This window comes from Lipophrys pholis, assembly GCF_963383615.2.
Source record: "Lipophrys pholis genome assembly, chromosome: 10".
Taxonomy (NCBI): domain Eukaryota; kingdom Metazoa; phylum Chordata; class Actinopteri; order Blenniiformes; family Blenniidae; genus Lipophrys; species Lipophrys pholis.
The window spans coordinates 11,064,386-11,090,518 of record NC_137640.1 but is presented as its reverse complement, the minus strand read 5'-3'; the positions used below and the strand labels follow the sequence as shown (position 1 = coordinate 11,090,518).

At 41.3% G+C, this 26,133-nt stretch overlaps 1 protein-coding gene across 2 annotated transcripts in view; it reads left to right on the top strand.

Moving 5' to 3' along the window:
- celf5a (cugbp, Elav-like family member 5a) overlaps positions 1 to 26,133 on the top strand; it is a 179,727-nt gene that overhangs the window by 86,228 nt on the left and 67,366 nt on the right. For both annotated transcript variants that reach the window (XM_080472797.1, XM_080472798.1), the window contains exon 3: positions 13,905 to 13,953. In XM_080472797.1, coding sequence (XP_080328923.1) covers positions 13,905 to 13,953 — 49 coding nt within the window. The remainder of the gene's footprint in view (positions 1 to 13,904; positions 13,954 to 26,133) is intronic.

Sequence of the window (26,133 nt, the reverse complement as noted above, 5' to 3'; positions counted from 1 at the left end):
TGATTTGTCTCCTCTGGTTCCATATTGATTTTGTTTTAAACAAGGGAAAAATACAAGAAGAATGAGGTGCCAGAAGTGACATGAAAAGGAAAAAAAAAGCAAGGGGGGAAAAGGAGTGAAGGGGGGGAGGAAATAAAAAAGGAAAAGTGCCTCTATGTATCAAACCTATGAGTTGGGTCCCAGGTGGTCCAGGGTATTGTCAGGAGGTTACTGTACAGAGGGTGAAGTGCAAAAGAAGGAAGCAGAAGGGAGGCGATAGACCAGAGATGGAGAGTGAGTGTGAGAGCCTGTATTTAAAAATCTCTTTCTTATTCCCACCTTTTACTTTGTGCTTGCTAAATGACTTCTGGGGTTGGCAAATGCATCTCATTCTACGTCATGCAACAGTTCATACCTTAAAATGATTCTCTGCTTAGTTCAATTTAAGTTGTGTGCAGAATAATCGATCCCCCCATTAATTCTACTTAGCTGAGCCTCACGGTACAAGCCTGGGCTTGACTGGTCCACCAAGGCCAACGCTGCTGAATGGCTGACCTTTACACGGCTTGGACTGCCATTGATTTTCAGCAGGACTTATTTCATGAACTGGGGGTTGGGACAGGGCATCCAGATGAAGATGAACTATGAGGCAAAATCACTTTCTTTGGTGCTTTCCATTTTATGTGCACTCTTCTCTTTTATTTCTTGCTTTTTCTCTGTCCTCTTTACTTTCAAATAAGTACTGAGGTCTATGGGTGGTATGATCTGAAAGCAAATAAAACATCCCCTGTGCCTGTGACCCCCCCCAACCCTGTAACCCCACCCCTAAAAGCCCCCGTTATGTCCCTTAAATTCCTGGTGTGTTTGTGTGTGTGCTTTTTATCCATGTGGTAGTATCTTTGTATACATTTTCTCCCCATGTTTGAGGATATGTAGGTTATATCCTTAAGTGCTTTAGGTTTGCTCTCTGAGTGACATTGCCCCTTGGTATTTGCAGCTTGGAAATAATGTAAAGCACAGAGTGTGAACTAGCCATTAGAGCTCTTAGGACTGCCTTCACAGTGAAAGAACTGAGCAAAACAATTCTGACCTCGTGAAATGACAGAGGCAATATCCACCTCACAAAGGCAAGAAGGAGGGAAGACGAGGAGGATAAGAGAAAATGCCTCGGAAATCCCGATAAGTAATTCAGTATCAGTGAAGGTTCAATCTGACATAATGCAAAATCTTTGAGTACTAATTGTAAAACAAAGATGCTCAGATGAGCATAATTAAATGAAGAAATAAAAAAAATAAAAAGAAAGCGATCTAACACAAGGAGCAGAAGTGTAGGAGGTTTCTGAGTGTGATTTAGCTTGAGTTCATCCAGAGTGCACAGGATGTCTCTTTTCCTCCCTCCCTCCCTCCTTTCCCTGTTCTCTTTCTTCTTAGTCTGCATTAGCTGAATATCAGTGACTGTTGACTGTAAAAAAAAAAGAAGGAAGGAAGAAAGAAAGAAAGAAAGAAAGAAAAAGCTTTAAATTTAATACCACCTCATGAATACATGCATGCATACAAATGTCCTTGGATGGTGGGAGGCGTGAGGAGCAAGCGAGGTCATGTCAAGAATGCTCCTGTAGCAGCGGAGCAGGTTAGTGGTAGAGACGGTGAGGTGGACAGGTGTGTAGCATTCTGATAGCACCTCAAGGAAGGGCTTTGTAACTGGATAACTGGGATCTCACTTTTATTGTGTTTCACTGGAGGTGTTGCCAAGCTGAGCTGTGCATAGTTGTTTTTTTTTTGTTTTTTTTCTTTTCTTCTCATCTAAAAAAGAAAAGGGACAAAGCCAGGGGATAAGTTGACCTTAACAGAATATTGTCCAAAATATTGTCACCACCATAGCCCAGAAAACACCGGCAGCAGTTGATGTGCCTCTAATTTGAACTTAATCTTCTCTTATCTGTTCTTTTCTTAGAGGCTTTTAGCATGTGTTAGGCTTGCAAATGGTGTATTTGTTTATTTTCTGTAAAAGCTTATATTGGATCTGAAGAAGATTTCTGTAAGACAAAGGTTTAAATTCCTTGAGTATTTTGTCTGCATACCCATAGAAGTGTCCTAATGACTCTGCAGATTTGCCATTCTTAATAGTTAACTCCATTGCTACACTGCACAACATGGATTTCTCCAACTTGGATGCAACAACACTTTTGACTGCACAATGTTGTCCTTAGTATAAGTGGCATTCAAGTTTGGATTTACAAGAATAGAGTGGATCTAAATGTAATCTCCAAATATTCTCAACAGCAATGTAGTGTGTGCATGGATGAGAGAAATGTAGTGCACACAAAATACCTGAATGTAATCCAAATTGCTACCTAACAAACGTTCCTATCACCAGGGATAGAGAACCAAGAACGGATACATCTGATTTCATGTAAGAGTAAGCCATCAGTTTAACCTGTTTCACATGCATCTCCTCCTCCAGCGTCCAACTGTCAATAAGAGAAGACAAGGTGGTGGTCAAGACACTTCAGTTAGATTCTGAGGGATCATCACACTGTATAACTATTCATTAATTCTTTCATCAAGCCATCTTTGACCAAAGAGATTACAGTAAGCTCGATCTCATACCAGCTGATGTGAAAAGGTACGCTTGATAATTCCACAGATCCTAATGATATTCTGACATCTGTAGTGATTAATCCTTCCATTTTCTATACCTACGTGATCAACATTATGTCCCAGACAACAGTGCTAACTAAATCATAAAATATAAGTATAATGCAATGTCTTTTTAGTGTTAGCCCCACTAATACATAATAATGTTGTAATGAACAAAGGATGCAAACAAAACATCGAAGCCACAGTATTTATGAACACCTATTGGCATCAATAATCTTTGCACACCCATTTATGTGCGTAGTTTATGTTCATCTCGAGTACCATGACCTCTGAGGAACACAGTCTTCAGTGTGCAATGAAACACAAATCTCTTCCCTTTGGTCTCCGACCATAAAATACTCTGCAAGTGTAAGTGCACCAGCTGGAACCTAAATGTTCACATCTTCAAACTTTTCCATCTTTGCTTCTTTACTAAACCACATTCAGAACATGATAAAACTTATTTAATTCCCTTTGCACTCGGACATTTTTTTTTAAATTAAATTTAGACTTACACACACTGCCCTAAACCACATTCACACATCCGCTTACCTTACCAATGAAATAAGCCACACAAGGCCTTGGGAGGCAGCGAGGAGTGGGAGTTGGCAAATACACTTCCAATGTGTTTTCCGCTCCAGTGCTTCTTGTTCTCACTTCGTCAGAGTGTGTTTGCTGCAGATTTGGGGGAAATAGCAAGAGGTCAAGCTGGTGTGTTGCTTCTCTGGCCCTCAGGTTCTATGCAGTTCAAGGTTGAACCACAGAAACCTTGGGGGGGGGGGTTGTTTATTTAGCAACCAATTTCACTGTGTTGCAGCGTTGAGGCTTGAGAGGAGGAGAAGGAGGAGACGAGAGGGGCTAGAAAACAGGCCTGTCCCTTTTGTGTGGCGCTGAATGCTCTTATAGACAAGCAGGGATTTTCTCTAAGTGTCAGGATGAAACATAAGCAGGCTTTACTGCCAAAGGCTGGGGTGGTGAGAGTGATGGAACAAGGAGAAGTTGCAGGTGACAGAATGCTGCGTACGTGCGTGCGTGCGTGCGTGCGTGCGTGCGTGCGTGCGTGCGTGCGTGCGTGCGTGCGTGCGTGCGTGCGTGCGTGCGTGTAAGACATGGGGTATTGATATGCTGGGAATGAAGCTTGGAGCAGATGGACAGAGCAGCCTGGTCCTATGTCGATCCTGTGAGTTCTGGCTCGTTCTCACACTCCCCTATTTGATGGACACACACAAATACACATACACATGTACCAAGCAACTGTGCAGCACAGTCCAGATTTTACCAACTTGAGAACAGCCATATTGAATAACAAACGGCTGGTCATCCTATCATCAATAATCAGCATGTTATAGTGATCATAAGGTGTGGCAGCTGTAGCCAGTTAATGAGACTTTAGAAAAAGTCACTTCGTAGTATATATCGTAAGACAAAACAGCAGTAATGGAAAGTTAATGGAAACAGCCCATTGTCATTTTAGTCAGAATTGAATTGTTTGGGAAAGCAATATTCAGAGAAAGTTTGTCCCCTCTCAGTGTTTCCCATTTTTCTTTTCTTATTTGGGGGGCGGCTCTACTTTTCTGGCATCCCTTACGCTTTCCCCTAATTCCAAAGCCATCGTGCTTGACTGTGTCCCTATCTTGCTTCCTCCTTTCATCTATCTCTATCCTCCTCTGGCTTCTCCTTCTGCTGTTTCTCTCTCCTCCAATGTGGGGTGGCATAGGGGCTGATGGCGGAAAATGCAAGTGCTGGTGAATTTCTAATAGGCAATCATAGTGTCCAGGACAAGGAATCCTACTGGAGGTCTAGGCACCATTAAAGAAACGTCAACTCGGCAAAGGTATGCCAAGAATTATGAGTCAGTGAGCAGGCAACACTTCTTGGCTCCTATTGGTCAGGGCAGCAGGCCGTAATCTGTCACAATCCTGGAGTTGCTGTGACAGCAGCAGGAGCATTCTGGGCTCAACACAGAGGGTAAAGGAAACATGCAGCGAGCTCCGTGTGTGTGTGTGTGTGTGTGTGTGTGTGTGTGTGTGTGTGTGTGTGTGTGTGTGTGTGTGTGTGTGTGTGTGTGTGTGTGTGTGTGTGTGTGTGTGTGTGTGTGTGTGTGTGTGTGTGTGTGTGTGCGCGGCTGAGAACTGGTAGAGCTGCAATTGAAATGGAGATTGTGAATTGCTAATGACTTATTGTAAGTCATTTTTGTATGATGAGTAAATTGATGCCATTAGGAGTGTTGACAATTGCAGTATATGAGCTCTATGTACCTGAGAGTACAACAATCAATCACTTTAATTCTAAAACAAACAGCTAATTACTGCGCTTACATCAACCTTGCAGTTTTAAGCGATTTTATTTATCTTGCATGCCCCACTTAGCTCGGATAACGCAAACAATTCAACTGTCATAGAAGGTGCTGACACTGTTGAATAAGGAGTAAAAGATTCAATTATGAATCAGAACAAAACTAAGCTAAACACTGCTAAAATTAACCTATAGCTCAAAACATCTAGTTTATTTTTTTCCGGTCCTAAAGCACTTGAATGTTTTTCCAAGGGAGACATTATCTCCAAGTCATCCATTGATCCATTTTATGAAGTTTTGAAGTCCCAGGTTAGAGTCCCAGGTTAGAGCTTACAATAATGCAAACTGACAGGTCATGAGTCCAACAAAAATAATCAGAAAGTTGTTATTACACAAAATTATAGCTACTTCATGTTTAGAGCCATTTAAGAAAATACATGGAAAACATGCAAACTTTTTACAAATGCCCAATATGCCAACAGCTTTGAACCAGGACAAAAGGTCTGTTAAATCAATTAGAATGAACTAAACAAAACCAGCTGCCCCTCCTATGAAGCCACATCACGTCGCTCATGCATGGGCCATAGTGTGCTTGTACAGTGTCCATTTGCAGTAGGTTGTCTAACACCACCTTGACTGTAACTTACTGATGGTCAGACAGGACATAATCTTCAAAGAGAATATCAAAGCAGTAGCCAGACACTGCATCGGTGCATAAGGGCACCTCCAGGCCTCACACAACTACAGATATGTAATTCGGTCATAGAACATTTCTTCTGCAGTTTTGTTACTTCCTGCTTGCTTCGGACCCTCGCCGTGACTCATGCTGAGATTGGCATGATATTGCCCCTTCTGATGCCACTGTGTTGGGTCTGCTGTCATGATCTTATCTTGCTCTGGACAGTACCTCAAAATGAACTGAAGAGTGTAAACCACATGAAAGAGCAGCCAGGAGAAGAGAGAGATAACATTTGTGCTTGTTTTTGAGAGAGAGAGAGAGAGAGAGAGAGAGAGAGAGAGATGTGAGCCCACCAAAAGCTTAAGCCTCCAATGTGCTGGGCAGATAAGATTCATTAGATAGGTGGGTAAATGCAAGAGAGAGAGGCAAGGCAAGGCAGACATAGAGAGGAGAGAGAGAGAGAGAGAGAGAGAGAGAGAGAGAGAGAGAGAGAGAGAGAGAGAGAGAGAGAGAGAGAGAGAGAGAGAGAGAGAGAGAGAGAGAGTGTGAGAGAGAGAGAGAGAGAGAGAGAGAGACTGGATTGAGCCCGCTGCTGCTCCAGCATTTGTTGACACAGATTTACAATGAGTCTCCCACCGCTTCACGCATTACAGTAACACGCCATGTCAATAGCTCTCTGGGCTTGAAAAGGAGCCATGCCAAAGATGTCTGGGAGTGATGCCCTTCCCCTGATAACCAAAGTGCGGCTCATAAGTCAGGAAGTGGGGGAGAAGGAGGAGTTGGAGACAGAAAATGTTTTATTTTGTTCTTGTTGTTTCTCCTTTCTCGTATTAATAAATCCCCTCCCACTCTTTTCTCCTAATCTCTACATCTTCTCCACAATCTTTTCATTAGTTTTCTCCTCTGCAAAATCCCTTTTCTCCCCCTTTCTTTCCATCGCTTTCTGTCTGTTACTTCTTTCTCCTTCTGTTTCTCTTTATCTCTTGGACGCCCCGCTACAGGCTCAGTAGGACAGGATTTGGGCATTAGTTCAATCCCTCTATCTACTCCCCCTCATGATTGCACACTGTTTCTATCAACCACATACTCGAGTCAACTGCACAAGTCTTGTACAACTCTTGTACAAGTCTTTTATACAAATACTGGTAGAGAGCTTATGCACCGCGAGACAGGAAGACATAATCAACCCGACAGCCAAGCATGGCATGAGAGCACGTGGCAGTGTCTGCGCAAGAGGTTTGGACAGAGATAAGTAAACTCAGAAGTGGATTCTGAAGTTTTCAGGGAGATATTTGGAGTTAATTAGGCTCTGCACCAAAGCAATAAAGAGTTTGGTGAGAACTAACACACTTGTCCCACACGAGTTTGTCCGCTGATTGTCGTAGGGGCGCCACAATTGAGGTGCTTCCGATGTGTGACATTCACCTTCATGAAATCTTGATGAGAGCTGAGTTGTGCTGTCTAAGTAATGAGGGCTGGAGCAGTCAGACAGGTGGCCAACCACTTCAGCGAGTGCAGCTATGATAATAGAGAGGGTTGGAAAGCTTTTTGGAAAGCATTTGGTAGATGGACTTCAGGATTTTTTATCTTTTATTTTTTTCTGGGAGGCAGTTAGTGTTTTGGGGGAACAGATAAAAGTGACTTGGAAGGCATCAGGCAACAGAAGGTCTAACGGTCTTAATCAGAGATGTTGAAGTGGTGCTAGTCGGAATAGTACAAGAGATCACATGTTTGTGTGTTTGCTGTTGCTCGGTTGCCAATTGGTGCATTACATGAAGCATTCAGTGTAGCAGATGAATTCTTTTTATTTTTCCTCCAAAAGGAGGCGTTTAGCTTTTAGTGAAAGTAGCCCTTGCTCGAACATATTGACTACAAAGCAAAAACAAATAGTAACAGCATACTTTTTCTGTTATCTTATACACCCTCGATCATGAATTCCACAATAAACAATTTTGCCTCCGACTTGAAATATATGCTAAATTATACAGTTGAACTTTTCATACTTACGAATCTGATACCAACTAGCTGAGGTCTGCAGGTGTCTGTCAGTCCATGTCAGTGCCTCAAGCTCTAAATCCTGTTGGTTCTGATAGGAATCCCAGAGCTTATAGTGGCTGCCATCTCGTCAGCACTGACTGATGCTTCTTATCAGGACCACCACACTGCTGCCGCCAGCACATTTTCACTTATGGCTAAATTATAAATCACTCACAAAAAAAAAAAACATTCTCCCACATGCGTTTAGGGACACACATGAGCATGCCCATATAGCGAAGGACAACATGGCTGCAGGGGTCATACTTCAGTGCAGAAATTACTCAGAAATGCAAATGCAAAACAACCCTTTAGTCTAAAGAATATGACTGAATCAGAACATGATGAAACCTTCCAAAACCCATGTGATGAAATGCATGTGCAGCCATACGCGGTGTGGGTGTACAACTCCACTTGAGAAGCAGTATGCCTAAATGTTACATACAACAAAACTCAAGGTCACACATGTTTTGTTTTTGTTTGTTTTCTATTTGCTGCTATTATGGTTTTTTTAATCAAATGTGCTCTGATTGTATCATTTTGCAATAATGACAAAATTAAACCATCACATACTTTCATGCAAGTGGTTTGATTTTTCAAGGGATCCTGCTAATTCTGAATAACCATAAAGAAAATGGTTCATCGCCAAGCTTGAATAAGCCTTCTAAATGAGATTCTCATTTGCAATTTCATTGTTGATTACTACTTATTGCGATTGCAACAAAAGCACTTCATAACTGTAAATCATTCACGGCTCACCTACGTATCTCTCACTGTGTCTCTCTCCTCTACTCTGTCTCCTTCCTACTGTATAAGTAGAGATTTATTAGCTGAAGTCGGGGCACTCGGACAGTCACCACTCAGCCAGATCAATAATTGGAAAATATTAATTATATCAGCTGAGGAGGCCCAGTCAAGAGAGGGCTGTTTATGCTCCTGCTACAGAGCAGTGCAGCAATATGGGCTTTGATGGGCCACTAATGCGTATTAATGATCCCAGGACAAACATTACTCTATATTAAACCTGAACGAAAGCCAGCAGACATCACACATTTTGTATAGCTATTAGAGTTATTTTATTGCAGCGGTGTAAGTAAGTGCTGTTGTGTAACTGTCTTTAAAAATACTTTTTTCTGCTGAAGACTGAGCTGCTTTAAAACAAAGATGAGATTTACAGCAATTTTTTCTCTATTTACTTCATCTCCATGTCGTGAAGGCTCTCCGATTTAGGGTAATATTAAAGTTTTGAACTGAACTGTGATTTGGAACTGCACCATGTCCATGAAAGCAAGGATTATTGTCTCGCTATGGGCTCCCTTGAAGGTTTTAGCTCTGCACCGTTCAATCCTGCTAAACTCTACTAGTCAAGAACTCATCGCTATCAGAGACAGTGCCACCTCTTGACTCTAAGTCTTTTTCAACTAGCCAACCAACTCCCGACAGCGTTTCCTCAACTCACTTGGTGTTATTTAAAATCAGACAGCATTTTGGATCTCTTGTATCATAGTAGAAGATGCTCCCCATGTTTGCAAAATCCTATGATGAGCTTCATGTATAATAAAGTAGTAAAGGCCTTCTTTTGGTGAAATATGAAATATATGGTTAAAATGGTTTTGTGTAGTTTTTTGATTTGCAGCTAGGACTAGCCCTGAAGACTGATGACCAGCTGGCTCGGGAATATTCCAGGACTACTGCACACTACATCATATACTGTAGGCCTGAAGGTTTCTGTCTGACCCTCGATATAAAACAGCATCATGCTAGTGCTTAGAGTCTAATTCAACTGACTGGAGGCTTAACTGGGCAAATGAGGCGGCTCGATAAAAGCATATGACACTATAGATTTACCAAAGTCCTCTGAGCATCGCAGCTTATAAAGTGGGTCACAGAGAATGGCTGGTACTCGGATTGAGAAAAACAAAAACTGTATTTTCTGGTACAGAAGAAAAATAAAGAGTAGTGTCTGATGTGAAGGTCACAAAGTTGCTGAGATGATCCTATTCATTAGACTAGCTTCTGAATGCACAGGTCTTTTCATCTACCTGCCAATGGTTTTTGAGATTCAACATTAAAACATTGACACAGTCCTTCGAAAGAACTTGATAATATTGTCAATACCGCAATGTTTCACAATATGTCACCATCAGTTGACATTTCACCCTTTTGACTTATATTACACTTATTTTCTAGGATGCATTTTATTTATTTTTCTGTTTCACCTTTTTGTTCAGCTACTGTAGAATAAATAGTTTTTTGTTTTTTTCAAGACACAAAAATGTTGCAATACCTTATGACCAGTAGCGTGCGGTGGTGTTTCAGTCAGGGCCAGCAGTAACAAAACACCCCCCCCCCACCAAATAAAGTATTGCTGCCCATGCCGATACAAGCCAATGCAACAGCCTCACATTATGTACTACAGTAAAAACTCAATCCAAATCCAATGTCAGGCCACTATTATGCATCTGGTCTGACGAGGGACTGTCTGACAAGGGTCTGTGTGAATGACAATAACGGAGAAAGAGGCTACGCGGAGATGTATGAACGGAGCGATAATGCGTTGGTCGAACCAAAACCTGACGTACAATCGTGGCGCCCGCCACGATTGTATGGGAAACACCACTTTACAATCAAAAACAGCGCCAAATGCAAACAGCAGAGCCAATCTAATCCAGAAAAAGTAAAAAAAAAAAAAACTAGCACTCACCCATCACTTGTAGATGAAATCCATCCTGCGATCCTTTTTGATGAATTGCCCCATGAGGCTGCTAGAACCGCTGCTATTCCATGTTCCGGAGCTTGTAGTGAAGAGTCAACATGGCCAGCAGAGCAGCTTGTTATGCTCCCAGCTAGCTGGCACCCAGTCATAGAGTTGGTAGTTTCCCGCTGTAAAATGCTGCACAAAGCCTTTGGTCTTCCTCTACTCACAATTTCCATTTCTTCTGCAAGCATTCCCGCTATCGTATCACCCGATCTTGCTTTTAAATTAGCCGCCATCACTTCCAGAATAGCAGACAATAACAGTGCGTCATCACGCACCTGCCCAAGGGCCAATCAGTGAAGCTCATTTCAATGACGACACCAAGACCAGCACGAGAAACTCAGCTTGCCCTTGGGCAGGGGGTGGGAATTCCTGGTCCTCGTGGGCCGCAGTCCTGCATGTTTCCCATGTCTCCATGCTCTAACACACCTGAGTTGTCATGATGAGGCTCTGCAGAAAGCTTGATAACGAGTCAATAATTTCTATCAGCTGTCTTGATGTGTGGACACATTGAAACCGTGCAGGACTGCGGCCCTCGAAGCCCTCTAATTCATTCCAGACACAGATTTCAGAATCACAAAAATCTTTTTTGACTCCCTGACCGCTTATGACACTTATGTCAAGGATCCTAAAATTACAACATAAGTTAACATAAATTAACTTTATTTTTTACTGAATATTTCAATTTGCAAAATCTCCTAACATTCATAGTAGGAATGAAAGATGAAAATAAACTTGAATGCTACTAAAACCTGAATGGACAAGCTTTTCTTTTTTTAAATCCCCTTGAATGGATCAAGGCACTTAGGACACTTTCCCATTCCTGGTTGGATAAATATAGCATAGAAACAGAATATCAGGGCACTCAAATAAAAGTCTCTCCCATAATATTTGTTCTCATATTCAAAACACATTTTCATCGCTTGGCCATTTGGCCAATTTATAATTGATGTCCCACAAATGCAAACAGTACATTTTAGCAGAGAGTGCCACAGAGAAGCAGGTGGTTAATTTGTACTGTAAATACACAGTGTTTGCTATGTGCAGGTGTTATGGGTTTTCAGTGTGTGTTTAAAAGTGAAAGGCAGGAATGTAGAAACAGAGCAGGAGAAACGCCACTCGGCAGACAAGAAATCTTTTCCCTAGCATATTTCCTCTTTTTTTTCAATGAACTGTGCTGTTAATACCACTTTTTATTATTGCTTTTGTTTGTCTTTTTGTGTGTTCTTCGAATGTAGTTTCATCCCACTATTCATTAAAGCAAAATTTTACCCATGAGTAGATAAATAAAAAGCAACTAAAAGTTATTTGTTGAGAACATATTCATTCACCTCAGTCTGTAAAGAAGCATCATGCTTGAATCTATAATGGACCTCGTGAAAAGGGGCCTTACAACATCTCAGTTAACAAATGGTTTCCTTGACAACGAGGCCTAGATGGTCTAACAGGACAACAGGCAACAGACTCTTAAATTCTGCAGAAATTACACGATACTCATTTCATTAAAAGGAAATTTTAACAAACTGAGATCCGTCAGCAGGAACTGTTCAGGACCATAATGCATTGCTCTCGGGCAAATAAATAGACCATTAAGCTGGCATGTTGAAGGCTGAACAGTAACTAGCTTTAGAGAGAGCTGCCTCCCACACACAGGCACCCTGTAGAGATGGCTGAGATCATAGCTTGGTAGAGGAGCCACAGCCGTGGATTTGGCCTTCTCCGTCACGCATTTGGACAAAGATCAACTGGCTTGAATGACCCTTTTTTTTTTTTTTTTTTTGTATTTCTTCATTGACATATCGCAGGCAAATTCAAAGATTTCTTGTCTTGTGAAAGAGCAGAGGATTGTTAAGTTATCTGTGAATTTGTCTTGCGGGTGTTTTCCTCCCCCCCGTTCGGAGGTTTTTCTGTCTCCGATGCTGCTTTGAACATGTGTGCAATAGTGTTGCGGTTGATTCTGTAATCTACCCATACATGCTGCGGAGCAGTGCGCCCCATGGCTTTGCATTAACATATTGTAGGGTTACTTTGCTCTTGTTGTACAAGGAAACAGAGCTACTGAAGATGGGGAGGAGGAAGGATAGGGAGCCACCCACGAAACAAGGAGCTGAAACGTCAACCTTCACAAGCATAACATCCTCCCTGTTTTCAAACAAAGTCTTAGCTGGTCCTAGTTATTATTTACGATGAGTAAATTTATGGAATAATTTCAGCTAGGGAAGGTTACTCAGTTCCTCAAGGTGAAAATGGATACATTTAGCACTTAATGAATCGGGCCTGGGCCTCTCCCCCATATATCAGCATGTTATTAAGACATTTTAAAATCCCATTATGGTGTTTCTCCTTGAACATGTCATGCTTTTATTGGACTACCCTGTCTTTAAATCTGACCTTTTCATCCCCGCTCTGGAATTGAACAGAAAAAAAAAGGCACGCGACAGGACAGACGATGGTTCAAAATATACATATGTCGCTATAAAAATGTCAGTGTTGCGTGATCTTCAATGATTTGACTGGGATGTACAGTAATGGCAAATGGTTTGAAGCTATAAAACGATGCTTAAATAGCACCCACAAATGGTTTGTTGTAAATGGATGAGTGTGGTGAAAGGTTTGCTTTTATGTTCCGGTAATCTTTACGCAAATCTTAGTCACCTTTGTTCCAAATGTCATTGCACTATGAGCACTTTTTATTGATAAATATTTGTTTTGTACTGAGTCATTAGAGGTTGTGGTACTGACATCTGATCTTTGCATACAAATCATCTTGTAAGTTTTATCTTTTGGAGTTCATATAAATATAATATATGCATGGAGCTGCCTTCATAAACAGTATATGAGTAGGAGGCATATATACAATTCAAAAAAATTGCAGCTGTAACAAAAGCTTGTGAATCACAGCTACATCTTTAAAAAGTTTTTCCTCCAAATAAGTCAAGCACAAGTCTAGTAAAACTGTTCAGCTTGAACAACAATAATGAAAAAAGAAGAAGGTAAAATTGAGGAAGGAGGAAAGCGTGACACAAAGACTGTGATGACAGAGGCATCTAATCCAGGCAATGCCATTCTTATCAGGGTCCAGTGGATTAGAGTGAGCCTCCTAACCAGAGAATCCTTCCCAGCCAGACACTCTCCACAGCCCAAGGGCCCGGATCAATAGGCCTGCATTGATCTCTCTCCTCCTGTGGCTGGATTCACTTTTATTAGGACTGCCTCGGCTTCTCTCACTTAGACACTCGTATGCAGCCCGTCAACCTCTCCATGAAGCTGCCATTAAGAAACCCAAATAAGAATGCATTCACATACACACACACACACACACACACACACACACATACACACACACACACAGACACACTAGAAAACATGTCATGTTAGCTGAGCAGTAGGAAGATGCTTTGAGTGCCTCTCAAGAATGAAAAATACCACCTCCATCATCTCTATACTTTTGTGGCCTGTTCTTATAACCCGAATGTCCAATGCTAACTTCTCTGTCGCACTTTGTTTTCTCTTCTCCAGATGACTCGGCCTATCCAGGTGAAACCGGCTGACAGCGAGAGTCGTGGAGGTAGTTGTCTTATTTTCTTTGTCATTTATTCATATGCCTTTTCAGCTACAAGATAATTCTTTTCATTTCTTCCCCTTGATATTATGTGTTCCACTGCTCCAGATATAACGTTTTTAAGCAAACACTTTTTTTTGTCTTTCTTCCCCCGATGGCTTGAAAAATGTATTCCTGTTGTTGGAATTGTGATCAATGCTCATCGGACTTTAGTGTGTTTAATAGTTTCCTCGAAATGTACTCGTGAAATTATTTACATGACATCAAACATGGAGAGGTTTGACACTGCATTTTTTCTAAAGCACGACTCTCATATATATATATATATATATCATATATATCGTGTAGTCCTTTGATTTACTGGTGGTTCAAATTCTTTGGTTTGAGAATTAATATCCGCTACTTTCACGCGGCTTGTACTTTAGTGTTGGCTGTAAGTCATTATAAGAGATGTGGCACTGACGGGAAGTATAATCTGATGAGCTTCCCTGCATTCCTCTTCTCTTTTGATCCCAATCCAAGTACATTATTATTACACTGTAAATTAGATTGTGATTTGGCTTGGTATGGAAAACCATGGCCACACAAAGACCCAGTTAAATGTCCCAACCACTTGATCTGTATGCATTTGAAATGCAGTGAGAAATGGTATACAGACAGAGGGAAATGGAGCACAAGCATCGAAAGCTTGCCAAACAATCAATAAATTTGCAGGGTTCTTGCCAAGATCCTCATTACTTGGCCTTAATTCTGTCGTCTTTGATCTCTCCCATTTTTGGAGGCTTTCATTTACTCCCCCCCCCCCCCCCCCCCCCCCCATCTGCATATATGTTAATGGGTGCGGATGCATCCTTCAAGTCAATAGAACAATGAGCCTTGCTGTTATTTTTCAGTTTGCATTTTATGTGTCACCCTCGAACAAAACAAGCATTTTGTTCTTTTCTTCTGTTTTTTCCTCTTTATTTTAAAGTGGCTTCTTGGATTTTGTTGGATTAAATGCAGAGAGAGTTGGTGGTGAACAACAGAGACAGAGAAAATTGCAAGGATGATGTTTTACTTTTTTTGGTGAATTTGGGTGATAGGTTACTTGGCCTTCTTTCTTTCTTTCTTTCTTTCTTTCTTTCTTTCTTTCTTTCTTTCTTTCTTTCTTTCTTTCTTTCTTTCTTTCTTCTCCTGTCTTCCCTTTCTTTCTTTCTCTCTTTCATGTCTTCCCCCTCCCATCGGTGAACCATTCAGAGGTTTAGTGTAGTGGTGAGACAAGCAGAAGGGTCTTGTGCTGTCAAGATTGATGTCTCCTATAGCTCCATTGATTTTGCCATTGTGGTGCTGTGTGTCCACATTAACAATGACACTCAGCTGTCTCTTTACTTGGTTGTGAGTGGCTGGTTTTAGAGCTCCCTGGGCACTTTGGTCAGTATGGGGTCCTCTTATTGGCCAACCATGGGGACCCCACAGAGGAACAAATGAGTGTTGGAACAGACCTGAGAGTTGCACATCATTTTAAATGAACAGGTCAGAGTGCCGCCACAGGGGCAATCAAACACAAGCGTGACTTTATCGGTTTAGGCGGCACAAGTGAAAGCAGTAGGCAGAGAATTGTGCAGAGGAATGTATCTGATTGTCTTTTTTAAATCTTCACTCCTCATCCTGCCTCTAATCTGCTGACCTCATTTTTTCTTTAATAATCACTGACAAAGATAATGTATTTTTCCATGTCTTTCGCCTCTCTTGCTACTGTTAGCAGTTATACGATGCTTATGATAATCCTCTGTGGCCTACTTACTTGCTGTAATTCTCGCTTGCCCTGTAATTATTGCTATTATTAACTCTTAAAAACAAATATATTCAATGTTGCCTTTTATTTTTTTTTGTAATTTTTATACTTAGCTCTCTGGTATTTACAGAATTCTGATCAATACCTTTACGTCTGTGTCTTAGCTTGGCGCACAGCAGCTTAAAGGGTGGGTGCAAAAAATATATTAATTAGTCTCACAGTGCAGTGGAGGGAGAGACACCAGGGAAAGACTCTGTCTGGCCTGCTCTCTCAGGGGCCACACAGCTAGTCTGATAGGGGGCATATATTCCTTGGTGCACGCAGTCACACTACAACACACAGTCATACTAATTAGTCCCTTAATCTCATTATGGCGAGGACAGTTCAGCTCACCTGTACTGGGTTGCCATTCATGAGGGAAAGAGCTGTTACTGTGGTTTTATGCCAGCGAGACCTCCACTCCTCCAGGAGGACCTCTGTTATTATTAAGACTGGGTCCAGACAAGAGCAGTGTACTATCTCTGGTTACTGTTGCAGTAAAAACTGAAACTACCTCAGCACTTCAACAGGAGGACACTTATTCATCTAAGTCCATTAAATATTGGATGACTCTTGGGCATCTGATCTGAAATGAGCAGTTTTCTGATGGAGATCTTCCACAAATTCACTTTTCGGGACAGTAAGAACACACTGATAAGAGTTACAGTACACTGATCTACTGGGATCACGGAATCCATAAAAGGAACACCACCTTGTCTATAGAGATTAAAGGGAAATATTCACAGCAGAGTAAACCAATCCAAACACTCTGTCAGCCCCTGCTGCCGCCTAACAAAGACACACTGTGAAATGAATATTAATGGCCAATCACCTACCTAATCTAGCAGAACAGCAGCCGTTACACATTGAGCCATGAGCACTTTGAATGTCTCCGTCACTGATGACGCAGACTGTTCTGGGATGTTTCTGCTGGGGAGACGTTTAAAGAGGCTCAGCAAGGAGGCAGCAGGGACCCGTCTCTCTCATTTTCCCCTCACAGGTCTCTGATATGAAATAGATTGATTTTCCATCACACATGGCACTGATGACTGGCACTGACTGCTGCTGATGTTTCATCTTTGAAGGGCTGCTCAGTGCCTCCTTGGAGAGCCTGGCGTCCTTACACAGGATAAATCAGTTTTAACCACTTTGATTTCATCCTAAACCTTTTACCAGCAGCACCTCCCTTAGTATTCCGCCATTACTCTCTGTGCCCTCTTGTTTCGTTTTTTTTGTAAGCTGTCATTTCATTTGATTTCTTTTTTTGTATCATCTCTGTTTATTTCATCTTCAAAGACTCATTGTGCTCTCAGGCTAAATGGTTTGCTCTGCAAGTGCTGCATTTCCGTGTTTCCCTGTGGCTCTTCCTCTCTTTCAGCTTAACCCATTGTCAAAGTTTTGTGCTCAGACGTTGTCCAGAGACAGGAAGAGGAGCAGGCTAGCTGTCAGCTGGGACTCTGCTGGTGTTAGTGCAGGCCCGCCTGGCACAACTAGAACTGCAGCCCACTGAGGAGGCCTGGATTAGACACAGGCTCTGGCATTTTCAAGGCAGGCCTGCCACCCACGCACCCACCCACACAGACAGGACAAACACGCAAATGCATACATATTTTTACAACTCTGGCACACAAATTCTCTGCCTTTTTCACATGCAATCACACACACAAGTTGGATGAACATGCTAGAACTAGTGTGTGTGGATCCCCACAATGACATGACTGATACATGCCACCTACGCACTGAATAGCCTGTGTCCATTTTCTCACCAAGAGTGAGGTTGGATGTTTTTTGAGGGGCTTAGCAGCAGCATAGCACTGTCTTCTGTGTGTTTGTTCTGAAGGACAATGAAAAGGTTTGCTCCAGATTACCGAGATGTGACGGAGCAAAGACAGAACCATAATGATAGGCAATACTTACATCTTCAAATGATCATCCGATGGTTTTCCTTAATTCACTTTAGTAAATGTAGCTCTGGCCAAGGAGAGCTGATGTCATCAAACGGTGTCCAATAATTTGAAAGAGGAGTGAGTCCAAGATGGAAGAAAAAAAATGTGAATTGAGAGAGTGCTGCTTTAAGACATGTTGCTGTTCTGTGCTCTCAGTGTGTGATGATGAATTCATCTGGCGTAAAAGACAACAGAGCGGATGCATGTATTAAACATCAGTAGCGTTCTTGTTTTTAAGTAGCGAGACGAGCCCCCCATGTCAGAGCAGCTCTGTAATGAACCAAGCAGGAAGGCCTCTAAGCTCTAGTGATCCCCTTCAGAGAGGCAAGGAGGGATGATGATGGGGAGAAGAAAAAACGAATGGCATGAGTGGAGAGGTGAAGGAAGGGAATTTGTTCTGAAACAATGGGAATGGAGGAGAGAGAGAGAACAAGTGGCGAATAAACAGAAAAAAGTGTAGATAAACCAGTAACAGGGAGGGGAGCGGGGAAAAAAAAGCTGAACAGTATAACTTCTTCCTTTGGAGAGAAGAAAACTATAGATTACTGGTCACAATGTGCTTGGCTGGGCATAAATGGAGAGATCTTGAAATACTGGGGAGCATGTTCAGAGGTTGTGGGGATCAGAGTGAGCTAATCCAATAGTAAGGCCAGCTCTGGGTCACACATTCAGAGCTTGCACTTCTTGTCCAAATCCCCTCTGGTGCTCTTACACAAACAATACTGATACACAGGTCTTTGCTTCACCAAGAGTTCAGTCAGCTAACTCCAACCGAGCCGGCCCGGGATGCTCAGGTCGCTCTGCCTGTGAGCTCCCACGTTTGCCCCACCATCAGCACCAACTTTGTTTTGAAGAGGAGGAGCAGGGTGAATTAAGTTTATAGATGACAGACAAGGGAAGAGAAAGCAGCAGGGGGAGAGCGAGAGAGATAGAGAGAGGGAGGAAAAAGAGATGATGAAATCATTTCTATAGGGATGTGCAGTGCTCCTGAGGGTCAGATTGTGCTGAGGCTGTAGGAGTTATGCAGAGTCAGTGGAAGAAGTAGATCACAACATTTCGCTTATACACGGGGTAGGTGGAGATCAATTAGCCTTATCTAACAAACTACTAATGATAATACCGATGCGAATGTTGCTGACAAGGCAAAGAAAAACAAGAGCACACAGAGTGATGATGTAATGCATTTAGCTCGTTGAAAGATGCAGTATTTTGTTCCCCTGCAGTGTCTCCTACGTTTGGAAGTTAGTAATACTACTACTGCAACTTTTGTGGTACATTCAGTCAGCATATACGTATGTGGCATCATCTAAGGCTTACTGGAAATGCACACAAAAGCATTAACAACTGTTTCTGCATTTTTTAATTTTTTTTTAATTCTGATATATTGATTGATTAATTGATTCACATCAGGACCTAATTGGTGGTGTACTCCTGCTTCATAGGAAGCACAGTGTGGGTTTGACTCCCTGCAATGCCACTTTGTGGTGAATTTGCATGTTCTCTCTCTCTCGGCACACCATGATTCATACCACAATGTTGTACTTGTGGGAAAAATTTTAGAATGACATTTGGCTTGTATGTGGGAGATATTGCATCATTGTTTTCATAGTAACAATAATAACATGGTGACATGCTCACTCTTTGGATCATGAATCATGACATCTTGATTACATTTAGAAAGAGGCAACAATTTGGCTTAAGATGTGTTACATACTTATTGTTCAACATAGTGACAACACAAAATATACCGTTGCCACATAGTTGCCTTCTGGTTGAGTTCACTTCCCAGATATATTTCAGCGTAGTTTGTTTTTAATTTAAACTGTGCAACTCAATGATTTTTTTTTTTTTTCAAACGCAAATTTTACTACTGCAAAATCTTGGTGAAATGAGTGTGCTCATATAGAAAGTGAACAATCCACAAAATACAACACAAGATCAACCATTAAAATCGCTGGCTACAAAATCAGACACTGTAGGTTTGACTAGTATTTCTTGCACTGCTCTGTAATTGTATAAGTGCTTCAGTTTGTTTGTTTACCAGCTGTAGTTGAGTAGAAATTTTACAAATACATTCAGTTGGACACACGCACACGCACACGCACACGCACACGCACACGCACACACACACACACACGCACACACACACACACACACACACACACACACACACACACACACACACACACAAACACACACACACACATCCCTTCCACTCTGTCCCTTGCTCGTTGCAATGGTCTCATAGCGTAGGTGGATCAGCAAAGGTTACTGTTGAACACAGAAAGGAAAGGTCAGAAATCATGTTTAGTTTTCCTGCGGCCGGGAGGTAATTCCAGCCAGCAGATTGTGTTCAGACGAGCAGGCAGGGCAGGCCAGTGGTGGAGATGCTCATGCAGAGGGAAGCGAGGCGGGGATAGGGACAAGGTTATCCAGTCAGCCACTGCCTCTCAGCCCCTTCGCTGTCACCCTTAATAACACCCTCTCCCTTATCACCGCAACAATCACCTTGAGAAACAAACTTGTCTTCTTTGAGAGAGGGACAGAGATGGGAAAAGACTGCCCTTGTATGCATCTGCTATGCCATTCTCATTACAACAGTAACTCCACCTCTTTGGGGACAGACGGACTGCAGATCAATTTAGTGCTCAATTCTCTGCACTTTATAATTCGTTCTCCCTCTTTTCTCTCTTTTTGCCCCTCTTCTGTTTACCTGCCTTCACTCCAAGTTCAATGTGAACACACCAACATGTATAGACTTTATTTACTAGTTTAATAGCTGTATTGTTTTAAATCACCTGCGTTACAAAGTTTTGTTTCCAAAAGAGTATTTAACTAGTATGACACTAGTATGATGATAGTCTTACAAAAATAAAATGCAAAATACAGTAATGTAGGCTGAAGGACCAACTAGGAACACTTGTTGAGTCATATAGATGCTGAAAATTGCTTTCTCAGACTCTAAACTTAATGACCACTATCGTTGAGAATAAATGCTTAATTGTGCTTGATTTGTATTTAAAATTTTGTTTTCATGTGATATTTGTTTGCTCTGGCATTGTCAAACATCTGGTGATGATGCATCACATGTCCGTTTACCTTTCGAGGTTCTCCTGTTTGTTTAATAGGCCCATAGTGGTTTAGTTATTGCAGATGCTTCAGAAATACAAAGCAAAAATCGTACAAGCAAGCACTTCTGTGTACTCTTCCTTTCCTCCAGTGCAAGAAAAAAACAAAAACATGTCTTTAATGAAAGCTTACTTTGAAAAACAAAATAGTTATGTACATAGGGATAAAGATGGGTTCAATTCTAACTTCCTCAAGGTTTTGACTTTCTTAGATTCTGCAGCCTTCTTTAGTAAGAGGCTGGCTTTTTCTTTGGAATCTTGTGAATTTTTTGACAGAATTTTACCTTATAAATGTAGGATTCTTGTTGACTTTGACATTGGGATTTGAATAAAGTGTTGTTTGAGACATGCAGTGTATTGATTATCATGCATATCCTTGTTTTATTGGAAGTCAATTTAATTTTAAAAATAAATTTATATCTCAATTAGAAGTTGACTGTGACCTTGTGATGTGAAATCTTCTGGTGTATGCACCCACAATGTGGACAGATAATAAAGTGAAGTCCATACCTGAGGCTGATAAACTACTGTGTGGATATGTGTGCATCTAAGTGAATGCATACACCCCCTGGACTTGGTGCTCTGTGATTGCAGTGAAGCTTGAGGAGGCCATGCAAGGGCTCTGATTGGAGGACAGAGTCTTTGCAACCTTTGCCAAATCACTGCAATCACCCGTTTGCTTCTTCTCTCTGCTTTAATGACACCACTTCATAAGGAGCCAGGCTCATCAAGCACACACACACACACACACACACACACACACACACACACACACACACACACACACACACACACACACACACACACACACACACACACACACACACACACACACACACACACACACACACACACACACACAATAACCTATAACCAAAGAACCTTAAACATAGGAACTCAGTGCCCTGCTGTAACAATAACTTTGGCTGTACGTTTAGTCTAATACCTTTAACTCTAAACCCATACTATCGCTGCCTTAGATACATGTAAGATCCCTTTGAGGTTTACCATTCATTAATTTTGCTATCAGGTTCAAGGCCTGTTCACATTTTGATGTTTGATCCAGACCTTTGATCCAGTTGTCTTCAGTGACTTTCTGGGAAAGTTTGCTTATTTTGGGGATCTGGATATCCACGAGCTAATTAGCCTAGCCACCACCGGCGGGACTTCAATGAGCCGTGTTTCTTCTTTACTTCCTGGCTTGTCTGTGTTTGTCTCTGGCGACACCGCCTGATTATTATTATTATTATTATTATTATTATTATTATTATTATTATTATTATTATTATTAGTCTGTCAGTTATTTCCCAATTGTGCAATTGTGCATTTAAAAGTCCTAATATCATTGGTCATAGTGCATAGAAAGACAGAAAGACAGAGAGACTCACAACAAGAAAACAAGAACATATTTTACTTCAGGTTCTTGAAAGAAAGCAAATGTGTTCCAGAGGCAGAATATTTACAGTCCTCTTTCTTTGTAATTGTACATGACCACACTTGTACTCTGAAAATGTTCAAGCAAGGTTTTTTTGTGCGAAAAGAAATACATCGCCTCCGGATAAAATGAAATGTTATCTTATATATTTGAATGCCTTTTGATTCATATAGAATCAAAGTTGTACTTGTATGTATGTGGACATGAGTTGCAGGACTTTTAGGCTCTTCAAGTATAGCTCAGACACAGCAGCAAGAAGTTGTAGAAACAAGACACAAAGTTAGTGAGACAGTAATCAACAGTAAAATTGGATCTGTATTCATTACAGAATGCAGCGAGCTCCTCGTGTCTCTCCCTCCAATTGCACCTTTCCTTTATCTCTCCATCTCAGTATATTAACTCCATTAGCCTCTCATATCACCCCCTGTCTTTCTCACTGTCAGTCACTTCACTTAAATCACTGTGGTATGTTACCAGTGGACTGGAAAGGACACCTGCTCTAACCAAATGATTTAGGCACAGATATGGAGCAGTGGATTAAACAGAGATTAACACTCCTGCAGGCCACACAACGCATTATTTATTGGAATATTAAATCTGCACAAAGTGTATCAATGTTGTGTTATTTCTTTATTGTCTGTGGCTTAAGCTCTGGCAGCTATTAAAGCAATGACAAGAGACAAGGACACGGGACACAGAGATGGGGAGGAATAGCATGGGATGACGTGCATGTGATGCACCATTAGGGAATGCCAACGTTGGTTCAGTGGGCACCATAAAGAGGCTTTTAAATTAGGCCCAGCCTCGTCTCACCTGCCTTTTCCGTGTCACCTCCTGAGACGACAAATAGCACTGCAAGTACACACGCACTGTGACACACAGTTCGATGATTACCCACCCGCCCACTCTCCAGCCACCCTTTTTCCACCTATCTGCCAGTCAAACGAGTGCAGAGGTAATATATAGAGAGAAGGAGTCGTTGTGGGGCCGTAAAACTGCAGCAGCCTAAAAGATGCTTGGGTTAACCTTTGCTTTGGAGCATGAAGGAAGGTGGTGTTTTAACATTATTCATGACTTTTTGCTTGTGTGTGTGTGTGTGTGTGTATGCGTGTGTGCGAGCGTGCATGTGAGCGTGTGGCATCGGGAGTGCACATATTGATGTGGCCATGCTCTGAATGTCCGGTCTTGCTTTGGTTTACAGTAATTCCAACATGAGTTTATACTTTTGCTCTATATACAATTGTTTAGACAAACCTTCAAAAGGTTTTCCTCCAGATTACTTTGATGTTGGACTGACATATAGTTGTACCAGGTTTATAATGACTATATATTTACTGTTTGGGTTTTCTTTATTGTCTTTTTTTTCATTCTCCCTTACTCTTGTTTTTCTTCCCCCCTTGGCTCCATCACATTGATGAGTCTATCAGGATAAAAGGTATAGTCAAGGTTGAATGGGACTCAATACAAAGAACTTCTTGAGCGTAGCCCCGGATACTTCAGCTTTTAAGAGCTTGTGGTCATGTCCATACACTGGACCTCCTGATTGGCCCTTTGCAGTAAACATGAAGTAGGCCAATGCCAAAGAATACAAAGACAGCTAAGGTTACATTTGGGACTAACACGCCTTAATATGATGGCTATGCCTTTGGCTGCTAGGAACCCTGACATGACACTTAAACCAGTTTTACAAAATGTGACCTTCAAAGAGCACTTTGATAGTGGAGGGAGTCATTCAAAGAGATCTGAGGACCAAACTGTCTTTTTAATTCTAGATTAGCTACTGAGTTGGACTTAGACTAATGATAAAGCTGGAACGGTGGTCTGATAAGGAAAAGGTCCGCATCTGGAACACAGGTTATTTGCTGTAGAATGACAAGAGCCGATAAAAATCCACAGATAGGTGTTTTTTTTCCCCTTTATTTAATTGAACATCTCCATCCTTACATGTTCAGCATCCCCTACAGCAATAAAGTTGTCACAAAAACCAAGTGATGACACATCATTGCTTGAAATATAAATAAGTCCATTCATTACGTATTGATTTTCCGACCATTCGGGAAAGGAATGGCTTGGCTATTGTTGATGTGGAAGATATTATGGGTCAATATTGCATTTCTCTTAAAAGCCATGGGAGATTTTCAAGAAATTCAACAGGGGCTAAGAAAAGAGGCCAACCCACAGCCCTAATATTAAGAAAATGGTTTGACTAGTTCAGGGACATCTGCCTGGCATTAATGTTATCAGGGAATCAGGGAGCAGTGGAAGCAAGATGTGCTTAAGGGAAAGGTACAGCCCTGGACAGCTGCCTGCCTGCACTGCTGGCACACATCACCCTAATATGCTGGATTCAAAGTAGGGATTGATTCCTGAATGTTAAAGTGGAACCTTAAAGCATTGCTCGGGCTATTCTGTCCTAAATGTAGGGGATAGGGGGTGCTTTCACTAGGCAAATCGGAGTTGTAATCTTAAAGGGTCTGTTAATCTATGCCAGTTAAGTGTAACAACACCAATCTGACAGCAGGGCAGGCAGACAATTAAAACAATGTTACATCTGTGCTTAAGACGGGAAAGTGGCATCTTTAAGCTTCATGATGAGGGTAATGATGGTCGGTACTGGTGCTGTATCATGACATGGCCCCCTCCACAGGTCAAGTAGTGACTGGAGGTTATTGGCGATGAAAGATGCCAAAGTCTCCAACTTGCTGGCTGTCAGCTCTTCGGATTGTTGCGGCATTCTTTCCTTCTACCCACCTTCCTCGATCCCTCCTACCTCCTGTTATTTTAGGAATCTATTCTTGGCCTGTCAGCATGTACAAATTGAATTATTTATCTAGAGAAATGGGATCCCTGCACGACAGTGAAACAGGAATTTATTTGTGTCATTTGCCGTCATTAAAGCAAACAAAGTCACCGTGTTGTGGAATAATGGAAACTCTTTCGCCTATAGTTCAGCAATAATTTATTTTTTATCTACTCTTTCCACTTCAGTTATTTACCAGAACTTCTACAAATTGTGGCAACTTGGTGCTTCAACATGTTTGAGATGATAAATTAATGAGTCTCTTCTTACAGAGTTTCAGTATTTGGATATAATTTTGTTTATAATTGAATCAAAGTATTTGACAGAGAAATTGCTTCTTATGCTGTAACTCATAAAGTGAAATGGTGTGATCGTCATAGACTGGGTAGTCAGGACATTCTGACTCTAAGATAAAGATATTTAATCTAAGTGAAATTATCCCACACAGCCAAGGTGATGGCAGATAAAATTGTGTTTTACCCCGGAATATTAAAGAAAGAATCAGACAACTCCAGGACAGCTTTTAGATCAAGTTATTATGTGCTGTGTCTCTGTTGTTGCAAGGTTCTGAATTCAATTCGCTTAAACATTGCAATTGCTTTCAGTCTGGTTCCTTTGTATTTCTCTAATTTGTGGTTTTACTAAGAATTTTCTTGACAGTAGTAAAGTCATTGTAAAAAAAATCAATCTATGTAATAAAATTAGACGTTCACTTTCAAAAAAATTATATCACTCTAATAAAATACTCAGTAAAAGCTCATTATTCAATCCAGCTACTGAATGAATTAGAAAAAGTCAAAAACTGCCCACAACTGAACTTCTTTCATCTCAATCTTGCTCTTATGCCTGGTTGCAGTGTGGATCATAAATCCCACCCAGATTTAGCTGCGTGTGAGACTGAATGCCTGTTTGAGGGCAAATTCACCATTAACATCAAATGAGTCCAACAAAGATCAATAATAAACATGACATGAAAAAGAACGAGACAGATGATGAAAAGCTGCAAATTCTCTATAGAACCATCATAGTTTTAAGTTAATATGATCCACAACTGCAAGGATGTA